The sequence below is a fragment of the Dunckerocampus dactyliophorus genome, chromosome 15 (assembly GCF_027744805.1).
Source record: "Dunckerocampus dactyliophorus isolate RoL2022-P2 chromosome 15, RoL_Ddac_1.1, whole genome shotgun sequence".
Lineage (NCBI taxonomy): Eukaryota > Metazoa > Chordata > Actinopteri > Syngnathiformes > Syngnathidae > Dunckerocampus > Dunckerocampus dactyliophorus.
The window spans coordinates 10,239,547-10,266,655 of NC_072833.1; the positions used below are offsets into that span (position 1 = coordinate 10,239,547).

General features: G+C 40.8%; 3 protein-coding genes across 9 annotated transcripts in view; 2 read left to right on the plus strand and 1 right to left on the minus strand.

The window, feature by feature from the left end:
• The window catches only part of LOC129194633 (protein bicaudal D homolog 1-like), a 29,010-nt gene extending 23,247 nt beyond the window's left edge, over nt 1-5,763 (plus strand). For 2 of the 4 annotated variants that reach the window (XM_054799849.1, XM_054799850.1), the window contains exons 10-11: nt 141-292; nt 1,172-5,762. In XM_054799849.1, the coding sequence (XP_054655824.1) occupies nt 141-292; nt 1,172-2,060 (1,041 nt within the window). In that variant the 3' untranslated portion in view covers nt 2,061-5,762. Of the gene's footprint in view, nt 1-140; nt 293-1,171 lie in introns of all 4 variants that reach the window. The other 2 variants (XM_054799852.1, XM_054799851.1) reach the window with 2 other exon arrangements.
• Nucleotides 5,764-5,804: 41 nt separating this feature from the next.
• On the plus strand, nt 5,805-22,292 carry slc26a5 (solute carrier family 26 member 5). 4 transcript variants are annotated; one of them, XM_054799854.1, is made up of 19 exons: nt 5,818-6,156; nt 6,542-6,777; nt 7,005-7,144; nt 7,362-7,472; nt 8,868-9,043; nt 10,046-10,210; nt 10,290-10,525; nt 11,631-11,778; nt 12,253-12,366; nt 13,730-13,807; nt 14,016-14,111; nt 14,250-14,356; nt 14,867-14,936; nt 15,020-15,112; nt 15,623-15,721; nt 17,592-17,795; nt 17,916-17,970; nt 19,261-19,451; nt 19,988-22,162. In XM_054799854.1, the coding sequence occupies exons 2-18, from the start codon at nt 6,572-6,574 to the stop codon at nt 19,413-19,415; spliced, it is 2,253 nt and encodes a 750-aa protein (XP_054655829.1). In that variant the 5' UTR covers nt 5,818-6,156; nt 6,542-6,571; the 3' UTR covers nt 19,416-19,451; nt 19,988-22,162. The 4 variants fall into 4 exon arrangements, with proteins under 4 accessions (XP_054655831.1, XP_054655830.1, XP_054655829.1 ...); XM_054799855.1 differs by having other exon boundaries at nt 5,817-6,156; nt 6,583-6,777; nt 19,261-22,163; XM_054799853.1 differs by having other exon boundaries at nt 5,821-6,156; nt 19,261-22,162.
• psmc2 (proteasome 26S subunit, ATPase 2) lies at nt 20,749-26,922 on the minus strand. The gene is made up of 12 exons (XM_054799859.1): nt 26,742-26,922; nt 25,478-25,515; nt 25,309-25,390; nt 25,039-25,138; nt 24,815-24,946; nt 24,498-24,570; nt 24,276-24,371; nt 23,061-23,225; nt 22,867-22,954; nt 22,582-22,784; nt 21,095-21,191; nt 20,749-21,002 (listed from the first exon to the last, which is right to left on the minus strand). The coding sequence occupies exons 1-12, from the start codon at nt 26,809-26,811 to the stop codon at nt 20,845-20,847; spliced, it is 1,302 nt and encodes a 433-aa protein (XP_054655834.1). The 5' UTR covers nt 26,812-26,922; the 3' UTR covers nt 20,749-20,844.
• Nucleotides 26,923-27,109: the final 187 nt, after the last annotated feature.

Here is a 27,109-nt window from a genome sequence, read left to right on the forward strand (position 1 = left end):
TTTTGTATTGCGACTCTCTTTCTGTCTGTCGGAAGTAATGGAAATAGAAACGTTCCAGGGTCGAACTGTCGCCATTATAAAACCTTTATCATCTGTACAGACATGAGAATATGAATCATTTTGTGTCTGTATTCACCCAGACAGCAGAGGTGGCGCTTACCAACCTGAAGAGCAAGTACGAGGCAGAGAAGTCAATGGTGACCGACACAATGATGAAGCTTAGGAACGAGCTGAAGGCCCTGAAAGAGGATGCCGCCACGTTCTCTTCTCTACGAGCAATGTTCGCCACCAGGTCAGAGACCAGACACAAGCAATTCAAACTTTGCAAATGAAAAACCGCAAATAAGCCTCTCACGTTCCGATGGTCCAAAGCCAAGATTTTACACTGCTGCTCTGTGCATGGACCCTCAAACTCCTTAGTTTGTTGAGATTAGATATTTGGGGTTTGGCATTCACCACTCGCGTATTCATTTTTCTGCAGAACTTTGTTGCAGAAAGCCTGCTTTTCTGACCCTCTCCGTCACGCAGGCTCGAGCTGCTCCGTACATGGACCCTTACCAACTCCGCTGTGTATTAAAGCCTCGTCTTCCTGGAGCTGCTGCGATGTAGTCCCTATGATTACCGTAATAAACCATTGGGAGAATTTTGATAGTTCATGACTTACGGAAATTTAAAAATCTAATTGCAAGTTCTATTCCCAGCTTCGATGTTAAAGGTTTAGAAAAATGTTTTTGGAAACGTCCAGCGGCCCGGATTAAAAAGCTTAACAGCCATAGTTTGCAATGTCTGGTTTAGAGTGTCAAAAATGGGCATTTTTTGGGCCAATTACACCGAATGCTAATGATGACTGAGGCATTGAAGAGCCAATGAAATTGCGAAAACACCAATATGCTGGTTGATGGGTTGTCATAAAAGCATGAAACTCCTACGTAACAGAGCAAAGGAAAACGTGGACTGGGGATTGTGGTTTGAATTGTGTTCTGTTTTCTTCCAACAGTTAGATTTAGTTCTTAGCTGACGTTCTTTTAGTTAAGTGGACATGCGTTTATGGATATTGAGCACCTACTATCCAAGATAGACACAATCCAGCAGCTCCCAGTACTGCGATTTTTAACAGGTTAATTAGTATGGTCTTTGGTCCTTTTATTTTCTATCACTGTGCCTTCCTCAGGTGCGACGAGTATGTAACCCAGCTGGATGAGATGCAGAGACAGCTGGCAGCTGCTGAGGATGAAAAGAAGACACTGAACTCTCTCCTGCGAATGGCCATCCAGCAAAAACTGGCCCTCACCCAGCGTCTTGAGGACTTGGCCTTCGATCAAGAGCAAACACACCGCAATCGTGGGAGCAGGTTGACCCGCAGGAAGTCCACTCCTTCCAAAGTAAGTATCCCAGCCTCAGCTTTGACCACTGACCTGGCAAAAGGTTCCAGTGCAGCTTTGGTTCCCAGTAGTCCCTCCGCATCCTGCCTTACTAGTTCAACTGAGTCTGAAGATCCTGCTACCACATCCACGGCAGGTGCCACAGCCTCGGGCTCACCTGAGTCACGCATACTCCCTCGCAGTCCGTCATCACCAACCATTGCCTCGCCACCTCAACCTTTAGAGGCCCCGTCCTCAACCCCTAAGGGGCTGACTTCCTCCAAGTGGACCCTCGGTGTGCGAACTTTTGCGATTGACTCCTATAGTTTCAACATTTCTTCTCCTTTTTCCCGTAGTTCGGGGGCTTCAAGACATGTCACCCCAGATACCCAAACCACACCCAAGCCTAACCAGACAGGCTCTGCCCCTTCCTCTCCCTATCGTTCCACAATGCTGGGGCTTCGGCGCCCCTTGTGGAGCCCCTCAACCCGAACTCGTCCCTTCTCCAGACTGACGGGAACTTCAGTACATCACACTGCCTCCTCACCCTCTCCTTACTCCTCTTCACATCCCGGACCTTCCCCCCACAGTTATTCATCCACCTACTACAGCTCTTCTGGCACTACATCCTACAGCCACTCTACCCACTACACTCCTCTCTACCCCAGATACCATGGTTCCTACCGGCCTCGACACTGACTCCTAAAATCTTTGTGTTGCTGTGAAACATCCACCTATCTTCTCTTTCCGGAACCTGAGAGAGTGGGAGCACAGTTTCCTGGTTCCTTGGCCAATGGATTCTTATATATATATAATAACATTTCTCAGGGATTTGATATGAGGAGCACAAGTGGCCCTACCCTCCCTTTATTCCGCAATGACTGATTGGCGGTCCAGAAGAGCACATTATAGCGGAACCCGTTTATGTCGACAACCCGTGTAAGTTGAACAACTCGTCAAGTCCTGATCGACCGGGTTCTTGTCATTACTAAAAAGTGTCCGCTTCAGTCAGTGTCAACATACGTGATCGGACCGCTTTTGTCTGCATAAAATTTGAGATGCAAAGGGATCATTTATATGAAAAATAAATTGTTCTGTTTATGTTGACACATGTTGTCGTATTATTAACTTCATCATGATCGCTCACGTGTTTTTGCAAAAATGGAATTGTGGCTACATCAAAATGGACTAACCTTCAGAGTTTCGGCGTAGGACCAACGGTGCTTTCTTCTTTCGTGGCAGACTTTTCCACCATTCACAAAAATGTTATTTTGCACAAATTGAGGACAACGATGTCAACAAACTGCCGTAGGTTTCCATTCTCCTTATGTCTCTGGCCAAAGTCACAAGTAAATGTGCAAGCAATGGCTAGTTTCGGTTATATCGACGTGAGTCAGCCAATCTGAGGAATGTGGAGTCGAGCGGGTTCCACTGTAATAGACTTTTAATCGATGAATGTTTTTAGTATTTAGCGACTAAGTTTACAACACACATGGGAGGAACACAAATAATATTGAATGGACTTTTTGTAGTAGTATAGTACTTTATAGTACTTTATTAATCCCACATTTTGTTGGAAAGTGTGAACACGGGCCATGATACATGTATTCTCCATTTTCAGTGGTATTGAGGCTCACATTCTGTATCCACCAGGGGTGGGAAATAGAGCAAATTTTGGTATCAAGCCAATACCAAGTAAATACAAGGCTAGTATCATAGATACCAATACCAGTCATTTTTATTTGAACATTTTTCAAGACCATTGAATGATTTTGTGATTTTTTTTCCATGTAATTTGTTGTTCATGACTGTAATCACAATAAAACACAGGACAAAGATTTTAGCCAAAAAAAATATTGTTTTCCGCAAACTTATTTGCGAACAAAATACAACAATATAGACAATACAAGTATTCCCTTTTATTATATAGAATTGTTAATAAGTCGAATATATACTGTAAAATATACGTATATATAAATAAATGAATATTATTTATAAATAAAAATATCTAAAATGAATAGTGCAAAATAAGTAGACAAAAGCAAAACTCTCATTCAAATGCTTTGGCTTTTCCCCCCGAAGCCCTCCTGTGTCCAAAAACAAATTTCCTTAGTTTGTAAAAGTAAATAATATATATAAATAGAACAATATCATCAATGTAACAATGTGAACAACACAAGACAATAAACACATATTTGTGAAAGTATACAAAAGAGAATTGTAAAAAATATCGATCTCACCACACTGATACAGATACTAATATCGCTACTATCGATATTTGGATCGACCCGCCCAGCCCTACTACTGTACTACTGTACAACTTGCAAGTGTTCCTTCTTCGTTCTTATTATACTTTGAAGTAAAGCAGGGGTGTCAAAAATGTTGTCACAGAGGGCCACATACTGAAGCATCAAATGATACGATTTTGATATTTATTTTCAGTTTTGTAAAAAAAGAAAAAAAAAAGAAAAAAAAAGGCTAAAACCAATCCAGTATGCTAAGAAGTTGTACACATTAAAAGTAAAAAACAGCTGCATGTCAGCTTTATGTTTATCAGCATCAAAATGTCAACTTTTTCTGCTGCTTTTTGCTCTTTTTTTCCACTTGACTTTTTTTTTAGTCATTATATTTTTAGACTGTGCCGTCAACCAATAAAAAGTGAGCTGCAGTCCGCAATTGTAAAGGGTGGAGTTTGCTTTCACAGGTCTAGCTAACCCACCCATATTTCGTAAGGGAAGCGCACAATAAATGAATGCACTTAATTATTCATTTCAAAAGGGTTACGGCAAGGCTGTCCGAAGTGCAGCCGGGGGGGCTGGGGGGGCCTTTGCGGCTCGCAGCTTGTTTTTTATTGGTCGGGGCTTATTGTAAAAATACAATTAAAGAAGAGCACAAATAGCTAAATTGAGAAAATGTGTTTCAGACACACAGAAGCAGAAAATGTGTCTATGTGTGAGTCAATCACTTTTACCCAAGCCCAACATTGCTTTACACTTATTTATTTTTTTGTTGTTGCAGGATTAAATGACATGTAAAACGTTGGAAGTACATCACTTTGTACAGGGTGCCTGTGTCTGGACATATAACATACATACATTATACAAAAAAAGATGAATTTAATTGCTACTTAAAGGGATCGTTCGGATTTTCTTCCGCATCCGCATCTTCTTCCGTGACTAAGCACTGTGGCCACCTTGTTTACGTGTGTGTTCCACATGGGAAGAATTGTGAGAAATATGGACTTTGTTTTGTACAGTCTGTTCTTTTAAACTACTGTTACTAACATTTTACATTTTTTGGTTTAGAAAAATTTAATTTGGAGCGAGTTGCACACGGTCCCTTTAAAAATAAATATAATATATAAATATAAAAATATAAAAATAAATAAAAATAAAAAAATAAATTCATACAAATATATATTTAAAAATAGTAATAAAAATATAATCAAATTAAAAAGAAGTTACGATTTATATATATTATATTATATACATTCAATTCCTATTTTTTTATGTATTTATTTTTTATTACAACTGTATAATATATGCTTTTTGTGTCCAGACATGAGGGACACCCTTATGGAACACATGATGAGGAAGGAATGTGTGTAACATACCAAACCATACAGTAAAAAATGCATATGACCAAAAGGAGGTCATAAAGACTGCAGCATCAACATCATCATCATCTTGGACTACCTGAGTTACACAATGTAGCACACCCTTGTGCCTCTGAAGGAGCCGTCTGTGGAGGCTAACAGCAGTATGTAGAAGCAATATGTAGCAAGTTTACCTTAAAATATCAGCTTTAAAATCATGTGTCTGTTCTTGTCATGGTGTTGTGTGCAGTGCCTTGCCACGCTTTGTCAAAACGGATCAATCAAGGGTTTTAGTAGCATGTACATCCACGAGTTTGGATTCATGAACTTCCAACAATGTCAATGCCACACTGTCCATATACTGTAAGTTTATGTTTTACATTCAACACAATAATAAATCATAAATGATGTACATGTTTTTTTAGGACACTGGCCGATCCCGTCCTGTTGTGTCAGTCATCTCATCAAATAAAGATCGCAGCAATGAATGGTGTCTTAACTGTGACCTACATCTCTGGAGAGATCAATCGTAAAGATTACTGTGGAAACTATCTACCACACAGATTAGCAGCAATGCACTGTGGTTGCATACAGTAATATAAAAGAACATTTACAACTGCAACAGGTCCAGCATTAGTCGCTTCCATAGGAATGTGCTTCCTGTAGCAAAATAAAACAAATTGTTATATATGTGACAACTGAAAACTATGTAAAAAAAAAAAAAAATAATAAGAAGAAATTGTAATTTTGGAAAAAAATGCGAACGCTTTCTTTGACGTCAATTTCGTCACCCGGCTTCCTGCCTCGGACCAGCAAGGGAAGAGCTCTTACTCGACTAAGAATTGTGAGCAGAGAAACGTAAGGGATTTATTTATTTTATCTTATTGATTAGACATATTCAAACAGAGCATTTATGCAACAGCTGTACAGCCAAGTGGAAAAGTAGCCACGACCGATAAGCTTTTCGAACACGAAGGCGACACATGTGTGATAAGCCACGGAGACCAGAAGTAGAGGTTAATTTCACACTCGAGTACTACATTGCCTTGAGGAGAGGATCTTTGTGCTTGCGCAAAATGGCGGTGCGCATATTTACTGTTGTCTGATCGCAGTACGTTTAGTTAAACTTTAGCTCAAAAGGTCATTCGTGTAAGTTCACGTTTCGCCGGCAGCATTCTCACAAGCGCCGGAGGAGAGGAGGTAAGACCCATCTACCTTTTCTACCACATTTTTTATATTATAAAGTGTTAAAAGACAAAAAAAAACCTTGAGAGTGATTTATGTCACTTCAATGTTGCCTCAATAGCTAGCTAACGAGCAAACTAGCAAACTTGTGGATGTCACCTGTCTTTGAATATCAGTAGCACAACTGTTTTAAGTTATATTAATATGGCGCTATACCATACCATTGGTCACATGATTAATAAAGTATTTATCGAGTTTGCATGAGCAGCAATGGTGTCCCACAGGGAACACTTTTGGGTCCACTGTGATGTCCACTGATCTACAACCCAATGAAAGCCGAGCATGAATTCACTGCACCAAATAAGCAAATGTACTCTATGTTCTGTTACCTTTTTCTAAGCAAAAAAAAGACAAAGCCTTGCCTTCATAAATGTGTCAAAGGAATGAGGACGGGCAGGAAATAAATGGAATGGAGCGAGGAAAACTGTCGGTAGTGCAGGAGCAAGAGCATACGGACGTGTTACAGATGTACATGATTGAGCGTCCAGTCTACAATGAAGCCCACCTCAGATCACAGCTTCTCCACCGCAAAGAGAGAACCTCCACCTTCCGACAGAAGCTGGCACTGTGGTTCCAGTAAGTCAAGAACTAGAAATTGTGTGTTATAAAATTATATATTGGTTATATTCTTCCAACTTGCAAACATGACCCAAACTCTCCATTTTATGCACTCTGGAACCTCAAAAGTTGAACACAGACTGTTCCCAGATCAGTGTTTGCCCTGCCCACTGTAATGGGGGGCTTTTTTTCTATGTTTTATTCTGACAAATATATGCAAAATAAATTCTCTTCTCTTGTTATAGGTGTTCGTCTCAGCGGGCAAAGGCGGCAATTTTGAGCTTCCTGCCTATTCTCACGTGGCTGCCAAACTACCCGGTCAGAGAATACCTGTTCCACGATGTGGTCTCGGGTCTCAGCACAGGAGTTGTGCAGCTCCCTCAAGGTCAGCACCCTTCTGTCTGCACTTGAGCTAAGCTTGGACTCATCTGGAGTTGCAATGAATGATGTTTTGGGGCCTGTTGCCAACTCCCGAGGTGCTGCTTTTTGCACCCAGCTGCTTTTTGTTTTGGTATCTCCTTCCCTCAGAGGTTGTAAGACCAGTTTTTGTTCATAGAACTTTACAGTTTATTTACCCCCGCTATCTCTCTTTTGGACCACAGGTCTCGCCTATGCTATGCTGGCTGGTGTGCCTCCAGTTTATGGTCTTTACTCCTCATTCTACCCAGTCCTGCTCTACACTTTCTTTGGCACGTCCAGACACGTATCCGTTGGTGAGCAATCCATTTATTATAATTTATATAAGTTCATTTTAATTAGAGATCGACCGATTTGGGTTTTTCAGGGCCGATACCGATATTTGCAGTAAAAGTGTAAAAATTGGCGTAAAAATGTTGACTATACAAACACTTAACTTTGTTTAACTGCCTAAAGCATGTTTATTTAACCTAGTGGTTCTTAATTACTTTCTCTCATGCCCCCCCCCCCCCCCCCCCCCCCCCCCCCCAGGGAACAGAAATGTTATTGATATGTACTGTGCAGACTGAACTCAAAGCCGAAACCAGCGAAATGCAGCAAAATGCAAGAGTATTCAAGAGTCAAACTGCATGCTGAGTACGATCAATTTGTACATGTTGGCAAGTCTGCAGTAACACTGAAAGTACCGTGCTCCCTGCCTTACACGCTCACACAACCCCCTGGCCTCCCCGGGGGGGGGCCCCCTCACTATTAGAGAAGCACTGATTTAACCAAACAAATTGAAAAGTAGCTCCAGAAGAGCATGGAATTCCTAGACTCAGAAGCATTTTTTAGAAGTTGAATAAAAACTTCAATAAATAGCTCCCTGAAATGTTTTCACAGTAAATAAAGTAACATTCATATATAACTTCTTCTTGTTTTAAGCTCAAACACAACAAAAAGTACAGGGAGTTAACAAGCTCAGCAGCAACTCTTGTGAAGTTAAATGAAAACCTTAAAACACTGTGTGCACAATTATTAGTCAAGTCAGTATTATGGCCATAATATATGCATATTTTCCAACCCCAAGCTGGATAAACTTGAATGATTATTGGGTTTAAGCATACCAGGTAATGTGCATGTGTGTACTGAGGGAGGGTGTGGCTTTATTAGGTGTGCACAATTATTAGGCAGCCTCTTTTCCTCTGGCAAAATGGGCCAGAAAAGAGATTTATCAGACTCTTAAAAGTCAAGAACTGTAAAACATCTTTCATAGAGATGCAGCACTCTTGAAATTGCCAAGATATTAGGACGTGACCACAGAACCATTAAATGTTTTGTTGCAAGTGCACAAAAGTGTCGCAAGGAACGTGTGGTGAAAACATGCAAATTAACTGCCAAATATTTGAGAAAAATCAAACGTGAAGCTCCCAGGAACCCATTCTCCTCCAGTGCTGTCATATTCCTGAACTGTAATCTACCTGGAGTGTCCACAAGTACTGTACATGGTGTTCAGTGCTCAGAGACATGACCAAGGTGAGAGAGGCTGAAACCCGACCACCACTGAACAAGACACACAAGTTGAAAGGCTATGACTTGGCCAAGAAATGTCTGAAGACACATTTTTCATTGCATGCAAATCTCACCTTAGGACATAGAGGTAGGCTCACCCGATGGCACCCCATAAGTCTGTTTTTTTGTGTATTCTGCAGGCACCTTTGCGGTTATAAGTCTGATGATTGGAAGTGTAGCAGTCAGGGAGGCTCCAGACTCTATGTTTGACATGCCGTCTACCAATAGCTCTAACGAGACCGCCACTGTGAATGCGGTACTTGACAGGAGGGTCCAAGTGGCTGCGGTGCTCACATTTCTTGTGGGAATCATCCAGGTAAGCGTACATAGGGTGGGGTGGATTTGGGAACAGCTACAGTGGAACCCATTGAAGTGGGTCTTGTTTATGTCAACAGCGCCATGCCCAGAACTACAATTTAAGTTTTCCCTCTTTGGCTTTTTACATAGAAGAGCACTGAGAACAGAGTCAAGAAATATTGTCTTTGTGTTGTCACTTAAAAATAAAGAGTTTATTCCACATTATAGTCCCAAGATAGTATTTGAAAAATCATTTCTTTATATGACAAAGGTTTCTCAAAATAGGAAACCAAATAAAAAAAAAATATGTAGTCTTACAGTGGAGCCTGTTTGTCAACCATCTGTCTGTGTCAGCCATCACCAAATGGCGGACCTCGGTCCGGATGCGGACTCAGTGATGGCCTTTTACCGACCCACGATCAATTAAAGTGAATGGGGACTATAATATAATAACAATAATATCATATAATCATGCTCTCGGACCGATTGCAGCGGCAGATTGCGAGCGCAATCACTTGAGTTATTGCAGTTACGTGACGGCAAATGCGTGGACGTCACTCAAAATGAGCCAATGAAATCGTTTGTTTACTTGCCGAGAAGTGAATGACAGAACCACGGCATTCATAAAAGTAAAAAAAAGGTTGACAGAGAAAACTAAACATTTCAAAGTGACGGACGGACCAATATACTGTATGTTCATGCTTCCAGAATCCAGTGCCAAACGGCTGTGTCTCATGCTCTGAAACTGTTGCGCTGGTCAAATGTGGCCATGTGACAAAACACAGATCAAAAGTATCCACCCAAGTCTGACGTGAGAGTGTGGATAGTCATTTTTAATTAATGTTTAAAAGATTGTATGACAGCTTTATCGTCAGCTTTATTGACTTGTGTATTTGTTTTGAACATCACAGTAATGTTTCTACAGCTTCTGATCGTGCTCAACAACACAATCTGAACCTGAAATAAAATCATATTTATTCAACTAAAATGGAGTAACTCGGCTGCCCTTTTTTCTTGCCAGATGGTTTTAGGTTTTCTCAGGTTCGGCTTTGTGGCGATTTACCTCACAGAGCCCCTGGTGCGAGGCTTCACCACAGCCGCCGCCATGCACGTAGTGATCTCTCAGTTGAAATACCTGCTCGGAGTGAAGACAAAGCGTTTTAGTGGGATTCTCTCAGCTGTTTATGTGAGTTTAAATAGAACTTTTACATTACAGTACAGTATTGTGTTTTTGTTAAAAGTTGCCATCCTCTCTCTCATCGCAGAGCATCAAGGCAGTCCTCGGTGACATAACAAGCACCAATGTCGCTGCTCTCATCCTGGGCCTCGTGTGTCTTGTATTTCTATATGTGGTCAAACAGCTGAATGAGCGCTTTAAGAAGAAAATACCCATTCCTATTCCTGGAGAGCTTATTGTGGTCATTGTGTCCATCGGCATCTCTTATGGCCTGGCATTGGCAGATGTCTATAAGGTTGATGTGGTTGGGAAGATACCAACTGGGTAAGAGGTCACATATTTTTGTTGTTTTTGTTGTTTCCCAGGGGGAATATATTTGAGTAGTAGCTGTCTATCTGCTCGGTTAGTTAACACTTACAGTGGAACCCGTTTAAGTCAGTCCCGTTTAAGTCAATAACGCTTCTATGTCGGCCATCAAGTCCTGGTCCAACGAGTTTTTCTTTTTGCTAAAAAGTGCCCACTTAAGCCAATGCCGACATACAGGGTCAACTGCTTTTGTTGAGATAAAAGGGGAAAAATGGGTCCGTTTATGTCGTCATGTGTTGTAGTATTGTTAACTTCATCATTATGGCTAAGCAGCGTGAACGACAACAGTGACACAGCATTAAAACATGCACACAGTGACTTCCTGTTCAGTGCAGAGTAAGCTTTAAAATAAAACCATGGCAGTATTGACCTGGATTCTACCACAGCAACTAACAAAATACAACCATTCATTGTTTAGTTTTGTAGATTGTTAACCAGCGTAAGGAAGATTTGCGCATATACGAAAGCTTTATTTATCAATACGTACAATAAAATTACCACAACAGCTTTGTTTGATAAGAGTGTAAAATATCAAAAGTGAATAATCTAATCAAAAATATGCACAAATGGAGGAAGAACATGTCAACAAACTGCCGTAGGTTCAAAAATCCTTCATTATCACCAATTCGCTTTATGTCTTTGGCCAAAGTCACAAGTAAATGTTGAAGTCATGGCTAGCTTTGATTGTGTCGAAGTGAGTCTACCAGTCCGAGGGGTGTCAACTTAAACACCTTCCACAGTTTGGTTAGGCTGCCCTTATCGTTGGAACGTGATTGGTTAATTGTACATAAACGTTTACAGATACCATAAACATTTGGTGGATGCTTGGTGTGATACTGTACATTGTAGTCAAGTCATTGTCTCCAATCGTGCAGCTGTAGTTTTAGCAGACCTTTTTTTTTTTCTTCTTTGTTTTCGGAACAGGATGTGTTTGTATAACCCATAACGCAAGTCAATCTGGCCCACATGGTTTCTGGCTCTTATGTCACATTCTGGAGCTGTGTCATTATACCAGTGCAAATGAGGTGCGTGTCCTCCTACGTGTCCTCTTGTGTGTTCTCAGGCTTAGCCCACCAGTTGCTCCAGCGTTCTCTCTGTTACCTCGTTTGGTCACTGACGCCTTCGCTATTGCGATTGTAGGCTTCTCCATGGGAATCTCTCTGGCCAAAATTTTCGCCCTGAAGCACAACTACAGTGTGGATAGTAACCAGGTAAGTTGGAATGTCTTAAATGCAACAAAAATCAACATGTCTTTTTATTAATAGCGCGACAATGGTCAGCTATTGGTTAGATGGTCATGGTTTGGTTTCATTAAAACATGCTTACAATAGACAGAGTTACAATAAAATACATCACATGTTTACACACGTCATGATTGGAGACTCTAAATTGTCCATAGGTATGAATGTGAGTGTGAATGGTTGTTTGTCTTTATGTGCCCTGTGATTGACTGACCACCAGTTCAGGGTGTAGCCTGTCAATGTCAGCTGGGATAGGCTCCAGCTCACCTGTGTCTTTATTGAGGACCAGCAAAATGGTTCATGGATAAAGACAGGAGTAAAAACAGACAAAACTGTTAAATAAATGAATAAATAAAGAATATATAGTATCTTGATTTGAAATTGATGAAATTGATTTTGATGTAAACATGGATCCTTTGGGACTAAACCTAGCTTTGCTTTTAGGAGCTGATAGCCCTCGGCTTATGTAACTTCATCGGCTCTTTCTTCCAAACATTCACCATCACTTGCTCCATGTCGAGGAGCCTTGTGCAGGAGAGCACAGGGGGTAAAACACAGGTAATACACACACACTCACACACAGTACACTGTCATATGTCCCGCTGTATACAGCTCCGGTCAGAACTTTACAAGGAATTGAATGAATCTCTTATTCATTTGGGGCCCTTTTGATTTGTTTGAATAGCTCTTTTTCCAGAATGGAATGATTTGTACAGCCTACTGTACATCTTCACTGATTTTTAAAAACAAAAATTGCATGCACATGTTTGAACTTATTGAGGATTTTTCTCTAATTTACCCTGCTCAGAAGTTATGCATACAGGAATAAACGTATCCATAGGGTCACCCGATAACCACCTTATAAGTGGCTCTGAAAGTTCCAGAATGTACTAATGTATATTTGAACTTGACATGGCCAAGCTCTATAAACTTCTTGTTAGGGATCATGGTTGACTGCAGTTAGTAGTTTCTCTTTGGCAGTACAGCCATCCCCGACTTATCGCGGTAAATTAGTTCACGACCCGACCGTGTTAAGTGAGTTTCCACGAAGTAGGATTCAATAATAATAACTGGAATATTTTTGTAGTTAGAGCATAGAAAACCAGTTTTTGAGCAGCGGTATAGTTTTTTAGCTTTAGAGCTTTTAGCACCAAGCTTTTAGTATTTATTCATTCATTCATTTTTGAAAAACCGTGATAGAGTGACGAAGCGATATTTGAACGGTAATGTAGCAAGGGACGACTGTATATTTAAATAAATAAATAAATAAGGTGTCATCACTCATTGATGGCACCTCAATGGGAAAGTTCAAGGAGATCAGTGAAGATCTAAGAAGAATCATAGATTCACACAAGATGGGAAAGTCTTTTGAAGACAAACCACTGAAGATCCAAACAGTTGTACATAGTAAATGATCACTGGTTAACATTAATCTTGTGGAATGGCCTTCCCAAAGCCTGAAATAAACACTATACCACATTTATGGACTGTACTTGCTTAAAAGTTGGGTCCGTTCCAGGAAACCCGCCAATTGAAATGAACGCTGAAGCTTGTAGGCGACTCCAAAAAGCGTGTGGTTGTAGTAAAACTGTCTAAGAGATATTTAACCAAATATTAGTGGCGGGGCGTATGTATCCCACCAGTTTCACCTCCACCAGACACTTTCTGCAGCCATCAACAAGCTTCTGGTATAATTCTGGCTGGATATTGACAACTCTTTTTGGCGGAATTGGTAGAGTTCATTTAAATTGGTTATAAGCATTTGGGCCCAGTGTAAGTTACAGAAATTCAAAAATAAAATCAAACTCTTGATTTTAAAAATCATCAAAGAGGTATGTTGTATTACCATTCCACCCTACAAAAAGCGCAGTTCAAATAAATCCCTAAGGGTGCAAAATGTAATTGTTTTGTGGATGTTCAGATTGCAGGACTTCTGGCATCTCTCCTGGTGCTGCTGGTGATCGTCGCCATCGGTTTTGTTTTTGAGCCCCTCCCACAGGTGAGTGGAGTCGGGGCTTGTGCGGTATATGGAGTTTTTACCATTTTCTGACAAGATATAGTAAGACTGTATAAGATGTTGCATTTAAAGCACTGAAATCAGTTCTTCTGGGAATAATTGGTATAGTGTAGAATAGGATATAATCAACTGTCCAACTGATTCCGTCTGGCCTGTTAGCAGCACTATTTTCCTTTTTCCTGTTCCCCAGACTGCCTTGGGTGCCATCATCATGGTCAACCTACTCGGCATGTTCAAACAGTTCAGAGACATCCCAGCACTATGGAGAACCAGCAAGATTGAACTGGTCAGTGTTAGACAGGAATTTGCATGCAGATTTTCTTGTTAGTACAATTGTAGTGCAGTAGAAAAAGTTAAAATCATGTGCAACGAGGCCACAGATAGCGGAAAACATTCAGAACCATTTTTTTCCCCCTCTTATCAGGCTATCTGGCTGATAACCTTTGTGGCATCTCTGCTGTTAGGCTTGGACTATGGCCTCCTGTTGGCCATTGCATTTGCCTTACTGACAGTCATCTATAGAACGCAGAGGTTTGTGTTTCCAATTTGACAGCCCAGGCCCGGTTGTTCAAAACTTGGTTATTTTAACCACTGGTTAACCCCTAACCACCAGTTAAATCCTTAACCCGCCGTTAGCTAACCGGTTAGCATATGAGCACTATTAACCAGTGGTTACAGAAATAACCACGTTTTGAACAACCTGGCCCAGATCATTATTTACGATATCCACTTTTACAGTGGAACCTGTTTAAGTCGACAGCCTGTCTATGTGGACCAACGCATCAAGTCCTGGTCCACCATGTTCTTCTTATTGCTAAACAGCGCTTTTGTCGACATAAAATGCGAGACCATCACCCATTCTCCTCATGTCTCAGGACAAAGTCACAAGTAGATGCAGCAATGGCTAGTTTTGGCTTTGGTTACGTTGACAACCGCTTATGTTGACGTGAGTCAGCCAGTCCAAGGGGCTTTGACTTAAACTGGTTCCACTATGCAAGGTGCATGCTTAATCTGTGTTGTTGTTGTTGTTTTTTTCTGCAGGCCAAAAAATGCTGTCCTTGGTGGTGTTTCTGGCACAGGGCTGTACTATGATGTGGATGAATATGAAGAGGTTAGTCGGAGAGACTAGGAAAGACCAGTCATGGAAACTCAGAATAGCAAGTTCCCACCATCTGTGCTTGGTCTTGTTCCCAGGCGATGGAATGTGAGGGGATTAAGATTTTCCAGTCCAACTCATCAATCTACTTTGCCAACTGTGACCTTTACGTGAGCACCCTCAAAGAGAAGGTAATCCTTGGTACCTTGGACCTGTTGGAGTGGTGTGTGTGTGAACAGAAAGTCAAATGCATCTACATTACAAAATGTTACGCCTTTTTCAGGACATCAGAGAAATTAACCATTCATAAACAGTGGAACCTTTTTAAAGGTTGAAAACAACTTTACAGAACTTTAATGATTTTTTTAGAATGGAAAAAAACTGCAAACTATGGGCAGGTAATGAATCTATATAATAAATAAATTAAAAGGAAATAAATCTGTAAAATTCTCAAAAACATTTCATATTTATAAACAAATATGAAATTACATAATAGTTTACAACAATATAACTCTAAGTACCAACAGTGCTAAGGCAGTGATTTTACATTCTGCCTGTTGCTTTTTAGTGTTCACCGTGTGGGGAATCGGTATGCCTCAGATCGTGAATACATGTACTGTTCAAGCCCAATTTTGGGCTACGCTGTAATAGTAATTGGAACTTATCTGTAACATGCTTTTTTTTTTTTTTTTTTTTTACAGACAGGTGTAAACCCAGAACACTTACAAACTGCGAGAAAAGCTAAGAAAAAACAAAAGGAGAAGGCAAACATCAATCTGACCCTAAAGGGACATGTTGAGGTGACTTTTTGTTTGTTTATATACTTTCGGTGCATCTGGTTATGTGTAACATGTTTGCACTGGTTAAATATGCAGGATGCTGCAAAGGGCATCATGAGAAACACAATGTAATATCATCTAGTATGTATTACACTTCACTATTATTATTATTATCATCATTCCTACTGTCAAAGTTGCTTCATTGTAATGTAACTGTCTCTGAATTACTATGTTACTATGTTATTATTATGTGTTATACTGCTTCTGCATTACTTTGGAGTTCCAGTTGTCAAAAAGGCTGCAGAAATCTGACACTCTAAGATGCTGAAATGTATGTAAAAGGTGTCCCTGCATACAGCATAATACTGTACAGTGGTGTGAAAAAGTATTTGGTATTTTTTCTGCATGTTTGTCACACTGAAATGTTTCAGATTATCAAACAAATTTAAATATTTGTCAACAACAACTGAACACAAAATGCAGTTTTTAATTGAAACCTTTTATTATTAAGGGGGAAAAAAATTCAAACCTACACGGCCCTGTGTGAAAAAGTGATTGCCCCCCGTTAAAACATAACTTCACTGAGAACTTAATTGAGATCTATCGGCATGGAAAAGGTTATGAAGCCATTTCTAAAGCTTTGGGACTCCAGCGAACCACAGGTAAAAGCCATTATCCAGAAATGGTGACAACATGGAACAGTGGTGAACTTCCCAGAAGTGGCCGGTCAACCAAAATGACCCCAAGAGCGTAGCGACGACTCATTCTGGAGGTCACAAAAGACCCCACAACATCATCCAAAGAACTGCTGGCCTCACTTGCCTCAGTTAAGGTCAGTGATCATGCCTCCACCATAAGGAAGATACTGGGCAAAAACGGCCTGCATGGCAGAGTTCCAAGACCAAAGCCACTGCTGAACAAAAAGAGCATTAAGACTCGTATAAATTTTGCCAGAAAACATCTTGATGATCCCCAAGACCTTTGGGAAAATACTCTGTGGTCTGATGAGACAAAAGTTTAACTTTTTGGAAGATGTGCGTCCCATTACATCTGGTGTAAAAATAAAAAGAACATCATGCAAATAGTCAAATATGGTGGCAGTAGTGTGACGGTTTTGGGCTGTTTTGCTGCTTCAGGATTTGGACAACTTGCTGTGATAAATGAACCATGAATTCTGCCGTCTGCCAAAAAATCCTGAAGGAGAATGTTCGGCCATCTCTTGGTGATCTCAAACTGAAAGGAACTTGGGTTCTGCAGCAGGACAATGATCCAAAACACACCAGCAAGTCCACCTCTGAATGGCTGAAGAAAAACAAAATGAAGACTTTGGAGTGGCCTAGTCAAAGTCCTGACCTGAATCCTGTTGAGATGCTGTGACATGACCTTCAAAAGGAGCTTCATGCTCTAAAACCCTCCAATGTGGCTGAATTACAACAATTCTGCAAAGATGAGTGGGCCAAAATTCCTCCACAGCGCTGTAAGAGACTCATTGCAAGTTATTGCAAACGCTTGATTGCAGTTGTTGCTGCTAAGGGTGGCCCAACCAGTTATTAGGTTTAGGGGGCAATCACTTTTCCACACAGGGCCCTGTAGGTTTGGATTTTTTTTCCTCCCTTAACAATGAAAAGTTTAATTTAAAAACTGCATTTCGTGTTCAGTTGTGTTGTCATTGACTAATATTTAGATTTTAGTGACAAACATGCAAAAAAAATAAGACATCGGGAAGGGGTAAACACTTTTTCACGCCACTGTATATATACAGTATCTTTTATAGTATATACATCTACTGTGTATTTCTAAATTCTGATGTTGCTATAGTAATGAAGGATATAAAAAAGGCTGACTGAATGAATAACCACAACCCGAATTGAATGATGTCCTTGTTTTTTAGGACAAGGAACAAGGTGTCACCCATGAGGTTTTGTCCTACAACGTGGCGGAAGAGCAGAGAAACGGCCAGCTGCGAGAGGGAGCGAGCGAGTCAGACACTGAGGAGGCCGTCTTCCTTCACTCTGGCAGCGGCGTCCACTCCATCATCCTGGACTGGACACACGCCAGCTTTATTGACTCTGTGGGAGCCAAAGCCATCAAACAGGTTCTTATTTGACTTATGTTAACATGCAAAATGTCTGGAAGAAAAGTACACCTCAATATACTGTATTGCTGCAATATCAGTGTCTGTATGAAGCCGTTAAGACATGATCTACCTGCGCAGGTAATTAAGGAATATGCAGCAGTGGATGTCCAGGTTGTCATAGCTGGCTGCAACAGTAAGTAACTACCTTACAGTATGTCTTTGTATACCGTCGAGACAGATAATATACATACATATACACAAAAGCTGAACTCATTAGTAATTCATTCAATAATTCATTATTTTAAGAAATTATTTAATAATAATAATTAATATTAAATCATTTTCTTCAAAGTCTTTAAAATTTAATTAATACAAGTATACTGTATGTAATGATGAAAATACATTTATTACATTTAATACATTAAATTAAGAAGATGTATATTTATTTATACTTTTTTTTTTTTTTTTTTAGGGCTGTCAAAAATAGCGTGCTGGGGGAACCAATTTATTTAATTAATTTGGATAAATTTTTTTTGCGTAATTAACGCATATGTATCATGGCAAGCCATGCCTCTCTGTTATGACGACAGACAGAGGCGCAGTGTAGCCTCCCCACAGAGTCACACAGCAGGTGACGCCCTTTTATGACTTTATTCTCTTATACTTGATCTATTATTTCTATCTCCAACTCCCAAACACGCCTCTCGTCCCTTCGTCACGGGAACGACACTTCCTCTTTGTCACCAGACGACCGCGAGATGCATGCACGGACACTCCGAACAACGTCTTTTATTATGCGTGTATGTGTGGTCTAAGTAAACAAACACAAAGAAAAACAGTAAGTGGATATTCTTATCACTCACTTTGTAGCTCTTGATGCGGACGTACAATTTACTGCATTTAAAAGTATGTTCTGGAATGCCAGAAAATACACTCAAAACCTGAATTCATCTCCAATGATATGCCGTCTTTAAACGCAACCTCTGATTGCTTATAATGACGCGGTTAAAGTGTGATACAAATGCTATTAAAGAAACTAGTGCGAATAGGTTGTCAGACTTGTGCTATCTTTTAGTTTAATTTAAATATTCAATCAATTTAGCGCTGTTAATACGTACATACCTGTCATTTATGTTTCTTTCAACAAAATACAGTAGAATTGGGCGTATTTTAGACATAGTTGCACATGGTGATTAATCATGATTAATTAATTTGAAAACCATAATTCATCTGATTAAAAATGTTTTGACCACCCTAATTTAATTACATTGTTTATGCCACATTGACCCACATATAAGACGTTATTCCCCCCCATAGAAAAACAGTCTAAAAAAGATGGTTTGTCTTATATTGGTGGTCTAGAGGTTTATACACGCTACATGCAAACTAACCATGAATTGGGGCACGGCATCTACAGTATAGAATAACAATATGAGGAAATACTGTAACTGGTATCAATTTTTTTTTTGTTTGGCCCAACTAGGAAGTCTTCTGTCTGAGCTGGATGAGTTGGAGTTCTTCTCCGGAGCCATCAGCCCTGAGATGGTGTTCCCCACCCTTCATGACGCCGTGTTGTACTGTCAACACTCGCTACCCGCCCGATGCCACGACACGCGTCATCCGACAGGAGGGCAGTGAAGATGGTTCACATGGAATAGATGGATTATTGCACTGGTGAATGCTCTGTTTGCACTGTCATAGAAGCGCTCCATCGTTAGTTAAAAACAACCCAAATGCAGGGTGGAAATAAAGACTTGTCAGGATCAGATTGAAGCTTCGGACAGATGTTATGTATTGTTACTGCAGTGTTGCATAGTGATTGTGTGTGCCGTGTCATGTTTAACGTTCGGTCCTCAGGCCGCACTCTGGACACCCCTGGTTTAACGCCTGCAAACGTCCCATCGCAGGCCGCTTGCTGTAACCCGTTTATGTCGACGCCCCTCAGGCTGGCTGACTGACGTTGACATAAGCGGTTGTCTAAATTGAAAATAGCCGTTGCTTGTGCGTTTACTTGTGACTTTACTGTCAAGAGACAGAAAGTGAAGAAATGATTTTTGAACATATGGCACTTTTTTTTTTTTTTACGTTGATTTCCTCCATTTGTGCAATTTTATTTTTGTGTTTTCATAGCCATTTTTTCACAGAAATGACCTCTTTGTCAACTTAAGCATGGTATGGTAATAAGAACATTATGTTACTATTCTTTTCAGATCAAACTGGAAAAAAAACTGACTAGGTTGCAAGTGATGCACCACCTGAGATGGGCTCTGACTCACACCCTACAGGACAGTCGGGAATTTTGGCGTCATCTTTGATCAGGACCTTTCCTTTAGTTCCCAAATCCGAAGGGTCAAGAATAGCATTTTTTCATGTTTTCTCACTTGATCTACCATCGATCACTCAACTGCGTTTTCTATCGTAACCCGATCGATTGAGACAGACAGCTGCCCCACAAAGCCTTTTTCTTCCCCAGAGGGAGTTTTTTTTCTCCATTTATGAGCGTGATGATACACCTACCTAATGTGTAAAGTGCCTTGAGGTAACTTCTGTTACATCAATTTTCTATGCCTCTTACCCTAATTAGGGTCACGGGGGTATGCTGGAGCCTATGCCAGCTGACTTGGGGCAAGAGGCGGTGTACACCCTGGACTGGTTGCCAGCCAATCACAGGGCACATACTGTATAGACAATCGTTCACACTCACATTCATACCTCTGGACAATGTAGAGTCACCAATTAATCTAACATGCATGGTTTTGGAATGTGGGAGGAAACCGGAGTACCCGGAGAAAACATGCAAACTCCACACAGAGATGCCCAATGGAGATTCGAACCCAGGTCTTCCCGATCTCCTGACTTTGTGGCCAACATGCTAACCACTCAACTTTTGTTACAATATTTTTGAAACAATTTTTTTCCCTTTTTTTGAGAAACCGTTGTAATGACACTTTTAAAAGAACAAACGTGGGACTATCATTTGGAATAAACTTTAAGTGACAACAAAAAGACAATATTTCTTGACTCGGTTCGCTGCTTTGGTCAACGTAAACAGCCAAAGCGGGAGAACCTAATTGTAGGTCATGTATCGGGGCGTGGCGCTGAACTTGGCGTAGGACTTGATGACTTTGTTAACGGCCTCCAGGAAATCTTTCTCTGTGGCAATCTTCCTGCGAGCTCTTATGGCAAACATGCCAGCTTCTGTGCACACGCTGCGAATCTCGGCACCTAGCAAAAAAACAAAACAAAACACAACATTAAACATTGGTGATATAACAACATTAACATTGCAGTAAGTGTGGAACAGTGGTTCATTTCACCTGTGCTGTTGGGACAGAGGCGAGCCAGCAGCTCAAAGCGAATATCTCTTTCTACACTCATGGAGCGAGCGTGAATCTTGAAGATGTGTGTGCGACCCTGAAGCACAAAACAACAAGTGGAAGAGCTTAGGAAAAACATTCAATGGAATGTCCGGACTCAGGGTGATGAACGTCCAGTCCATCCCTGCTATTGCAAAACACGCACACAGGAGAGGGAATTCGCTCTCCCAATATTTGCGATTTCTTTTCTCTGCTTTAAATTGTTTGTTGTTGGGTTGTTTTTTTTATGGTAATTTAAATAGAAAGTGGTTTGATGGCGCCATCTTCAGGGGAAAATGCTAATCCAGCAGCGGGCCCTGTCTCACAAGTTGATTCACTCAACATTTTCCAGCGGGAAGATGCTGTGACAAGACATGATGTTGCAAGCATCTGCATGTTTTGTCAGTACAATACTGTTTACTATATGCTAAACATTTTTAGGGATTTTATGGGTGCGTCCATTATTTGCGACTCTTCACCTTCGTCTTGGATTGTACGAGCCCTGTGAATGTAAATGACAATATATGCATTTAACCTTCATTTGAAACTCAACAGTAAAATTCTGCTGTTCTCACAAGAAGTGACGGCTTGTTTAACTCATTCAAGACGTTTTCATAAACCCAATTGGCCGATCCCAAAGATGTATTTAAATGTCTGATGTTTTTTTCGCGTGAGAGGCAACAATGCGACTGCACACTAATGACTGTCACTTTTAGAACACTTTGAAGCCATGAAAACGGCCACAAGGTGGCAGAAGTGCATTTGATAAGCTCTTGGCATGTGAATTTGAATGGAAAAAAAACATACATGGCAGCAAGGAGGAAGGAGAAGAACGTGGAAGAGTGTAGCGTGCAGAAGGTTACGCATTGTAGGGAAATTTTAAGGCATGCACATGCACACAGTTCAGTTCCAAATGTGAAAATCATAAACAGTTCATGGTGTTGTGTTTGTAAATAATGATTTTGATGTGAAACAACCCTTTTTTGTGTTGTTTATGTCGGAATAGTTGAGCTAATTTAGCTGTCACAGAAACAACAAATATTTGCGTCACAGTGAAAGTTATGCTTGAAATGTATCTTTTCACAAAATGATGACTTTGTCCCTTTTTTTTTAGTCGGGAACTGATATTTTCCTGAAACTTACCTATGTTCTACTGTTGATTACTAAAAAATGGAAAAAGGTAGAAAACTTCTTTTTTCTGATGAAAGACGGGAATCTAATCTTTTTTCTGGTAAGTTCCATGTTTATATGGCCATTGAGCACTGTGTGCCTTGAAAACAATCAGTCAAAATCATCTAAAATGGCCGGTACTGAAGGGGTTGTCTTTTGAAAAATTGCTGGGATTGAATGAGTTAATAGTATTTTTAGAAAGCACCAAAAAAACAAGCTGCAGTCCAGCCAATTGCCCCCGGGCCGCACTTTGGAGCAGCCCACACTACGGAACCCACCTCCAGATCCGGCAAGCTGAACTCGATCTTTCTGTCCAGGCGTCCGGGTCTCATCAGGGCCGGGTCCAGGGTGTCGGGTCTGTTGGTGGCCATCAGCACTTTGATGTTGCCGCGGGGGTCGAAGCCATCCAGCTGGTTGATGAGCTCCAGCATGGTCCTCTGCACCTCATTGTCGCCGCCGGCGCCGTCGTCGAAGCGTGCGCCTGGTTGGTTGACAACACAGAAGAAATGTCAAACTGGCACACAGCTACAAGCCGTAATCAAGTCATGTGCAACGAGCGTCACCTCCAATGGCATCGATTTCATCAAAGAAGATGAGACAGGCCTTCTTGGTCCTGGCCATCTCAAACAGCTCACGCACCATGCGGGCTCCCTGAAGACACACAAAGAAACACACTTGCATCCATCACCATTCCCATGGTAAAAGAGATGGGGATAGATATGATATTAGATAGGATTTTGCCGTCCTGTGCGCTCACCTCTCCCACGTACTTCTGCACCAGCTCGGAGCCGATGACTCTGATGAAGCAGGCGTCGGTGCGGTTGGCCACAGCGCGGGCGCACAGGGTCTTCCCGGTACCAGGTGGCCCGAACAGCAGCACGCCTTTTGGAGGCTCGATACCCAGATTGACGAACCGCTCCGGCTGGTGATCGAAACCGATTAAAGACGGATTAAAACCTGGTTTATGCTTCTACTAGAAGCACAGAAGGGATCAATCCAAATATCGAATGTATCGATAGCACGGACGGTATCAAATTTATAATTTATGTTTATTTTTACAAGTTGTTTTTATCCTAAAATGATTTCTGCAGTGAGCTGGCACACATAGAAAATACGGTAAGATGTAATGAAGTTAAGCTGACCTTCTTCAACATGCATTTGTTGTTTTTAGGGTTCCCACTAAACGTTTCAGACAATCTGCGGATTTACAACATTATTAGGTCTAAAAATAAAATAAAGTCATCCCACGCTACGTCGTGGTTTTTCAAAAATGTATTAATAAATGACATCATGATATTGAAAGACAAGTCATATGTAATATTCTGGTCACTAGTAGGTGTCGGTAACGTTACACTGATGAGACATTACCTGCATTACGTCAGCCATTAGACCTGTTCTAGTTCACAATAAATCAATTGGAGGCTAACTAGTTAGCTCGCTAGACCGCTACAGTGCCGTTAAAGCAGCGGCCGTCTTTCGTGTCAATTCAGAGATTCCGTAGCCTGCGCACAAGCGGTGCGCAATGTGATGCAAACAAAGCTAGCAGTATTGTGGGAGTGTACGTCTATGTAGGGCAGATTATGGCGATGCCCCATAGACTGGCTGACTGACGTCGACGTAACATTTGCATATTTACGTGCAACTTTGGACATCAGGAAAATGTGTGAGAAAGGAATTTCTTATCTAACAGAGCTGCTGCGATACTTTTGTTGTATGTCTTGACTACAATGATAACGCTTTCGTACATGCGCAAGTCTTTATTCTGGTGGCTAACAATCTTGGCTAACAATCAAAAACCACACACATTAAAATGGGTGCATTTTGTTAGTTGTTGGTTGGACCGGGACTCTACGAGTTGGTCGACATAGACAGGTTGTCGACTTAAACGGGTTGCACTGTACAGAACGTGTGTGCTGAGTCACAAGCTACATGAATCCACCACTACATCTGGAGTGTTACGTGAACAACTCACATGCAGCAGGGGGGTCTCAACCACTTCCCTCAGTTTTTCAATCTGCTCCTTACAACCACCGACATCACTGTAGGTAACATCAGGCTTCTCCTCCACCTACAACATGACAATGCAAACAGGACTACTTCAGCGTGCCAGCATCTGTAGTACATACACTCGTCAATAAGCACTTTGAAATACAACAAAGGCACCGTTTTTGGGGTTGGCCTGGTGTGTTTGTACCTGCATCATGGTGACGGTTGGATCAATTTTAGGCGGCAGAGGAATGTGGATCTGATACTTGTTCCTGTCAACACTGAGAAAACCAAACGATATGTCAGTGTTTACATCCCACACGCGCGCGGCTTATCCAGCTGTAAAGCGACCGCACCTCTACAGTTACATTCAGTCTTCATATGCGAGTTTTCCTTTAAGCTACCATAGAAAAGCTAATTATTTACAAGTGGATGACAGAAAGCCATGAATCTGCTAGGTATATTGGTAGGGGAAACACTGTATGCGCATCTAGTGATCAATTATACATTTGAATTATTTCTCACCCTACTCTCATGCCCTCCTCGATGTCAGTCGGGGCCACCTGATCACTTAAGTCTACCACAAACTTGGCAAACTGCTTGACATTGATGATGTATTTGGGGTCCTCAGAGTCTGCGTTGATGATCTTTGTGCATCTGTTGCAACCGATTCAAACACACAATACAGTCACAAATTTTTAAAAAGGCTTTACTCCACACCCAATTACAGTGTAAAGAAATACATTTACCTAGCAACTTGGAGCGGCTGCTCACTTTGAAGAGTCTGTTTGTCAGCAGCAAGATCCCAGAGAGCCGGTGGTGCCAGCCCCGTGTCTGACTCCTTGATACCTGGTAAGATAAAAGCTTGAAATGATATTGCTGGAGACATATGGGCTAAAAAGTCTGAAAAAATATGTTTCTCGTTGAGGGATTATCTTAGAGCGCATACAGTGTACAACTCAACTGCCACATATTAGCTGTTTCTAATATAACATCATCCAGATGGGTGCATCATTCACCTGTAAGCTCGTTGATCTTTTTAAGCAGCTGCTGGATGTCATCTTCCACTTGTTTTATCTGTCTGGAATATGTGCTTTGACCCTGGCATTAGAAGACAAAGACGGGCATTAAAACACAGTTAACACTTCTATCATGTCTTGTTATTTGTGGAAGTAACTGTTCTCTTACATAGGTCTTCAGCAAAGCAATGTCTCCTTCATCCAAAGCTGTGTCAAAGATGGGTAGGGTTTATTTGTTGCAAACTCAACATGGTAACATTATGTCACACCTTTGCACAGTTCAACGTGCTAAAATGAGTAGGAGGAAGCACATCTTATTTCACCCTACCCTTCTCCGTGTCTCAAAAAACAAATCGCGTCAATCAATAAATGCCTTAGCTCAGTCAACGTCAACTTGCAGCCAATGAGCCACATTCGGCCCACCGCAGCTTTCCACCTGATCCATTGCATTGGCTCATTTTATTGTGAAAATGCAAGACCGCCCCACATTAACTCCTCCAGTTCCGTTCCCACAGTGAACGCTACAGGACTTAATTCATTCCACACGCCAGCCAGCGCTACAATGCCTCACCTGTCTGTAAAAGATAATTCACAACAATTATTGCGCTGTAATGTCTGCCCTCCCTTGTATACGGTGTAAATGTACTTGTATTTCGTTATATATTTTTCCACACTACTTGTAAATATGCCAATCTAATATTCTTTTTATTTGATTATATTTTATTCATATTGCACTGCATTTTATTTAAGAGTGTTTCTCTTCTTCTGCAATTGAGCTACTGTAACCAACCAATTTCCCTTGTGGATCAATAAAGTCTGTCTAAGTCTAACCTGCTCTGCATTCATTTTAATGTCAACGCTATTTGGTTATGTTGCCTTAACACGCTCAACCATGATAATCATTTGGATAAGAACTAAGAAATAATAAGAAGTCTGTTGCTGCGGGGAAATGTGAAAGTCTTAATTCATATAGGGTTTGCATGATTATTTTATTTCCCAGAGGTTTATGGCCCTTTTGCACATCATATTTTTAAACTCACAATGGCTAAAACAACACAAAATGAATACATTAAATAATATGATACAATATGAATTTTACTTTACGATAGCATCATGGTTCTTGGTGTCCACTGGCTCTTGGACAAACTTAGCTTATGACTCCTAGCTTAGATGGTGTACACAACGTCAACGAATTTGCGTTTGTGTGCCGGTTACTGAGCTGTAAGAAACTTTACAAATGGACATTTTGAAAATAAAAGTTGAACGCGTTGTTGCAACGAGCAACTTATTAGCTGTCTTACGCCAATTGAATGTCTTATTTACAAGCAAAACATAACTTGCTTTAACGACCCGAGCTAGCCAGACAGCTAATAGCTCACACTCACACTATTCAACAAAGAACGTTGGTAGGTTAAAGGCGTTTTAAAATATACCTCTGATTGGGGAGTCATCCTTGTCCTCTTCCTTTGTTTTCCTCTGGTCGTCTCCTAAATAGTCTGGCATATTTATTCGAGATTGGTTACTAACTACTACACCGTGATGCTCAAGCAGCTAAATTGTACCATTACACAGCAGCTTTAGCTTTCCGTTAGGAGCGGAAAAATCTGTCGGAGTGTTATGGCAGGTGCAACCGTATCCGATTCATGTTCTCTTAAAAAAGTAAATATACCTATACTAAATATTAAAATGGGTTAGAATAGGATAATAACTAAGATAATAAAACATATATTTTTTATTTTTTATCAAATCTGCATTTGTCCGTTTGGTGAAAATGTTTTGCAGTAAATTCGGAACAAAATAT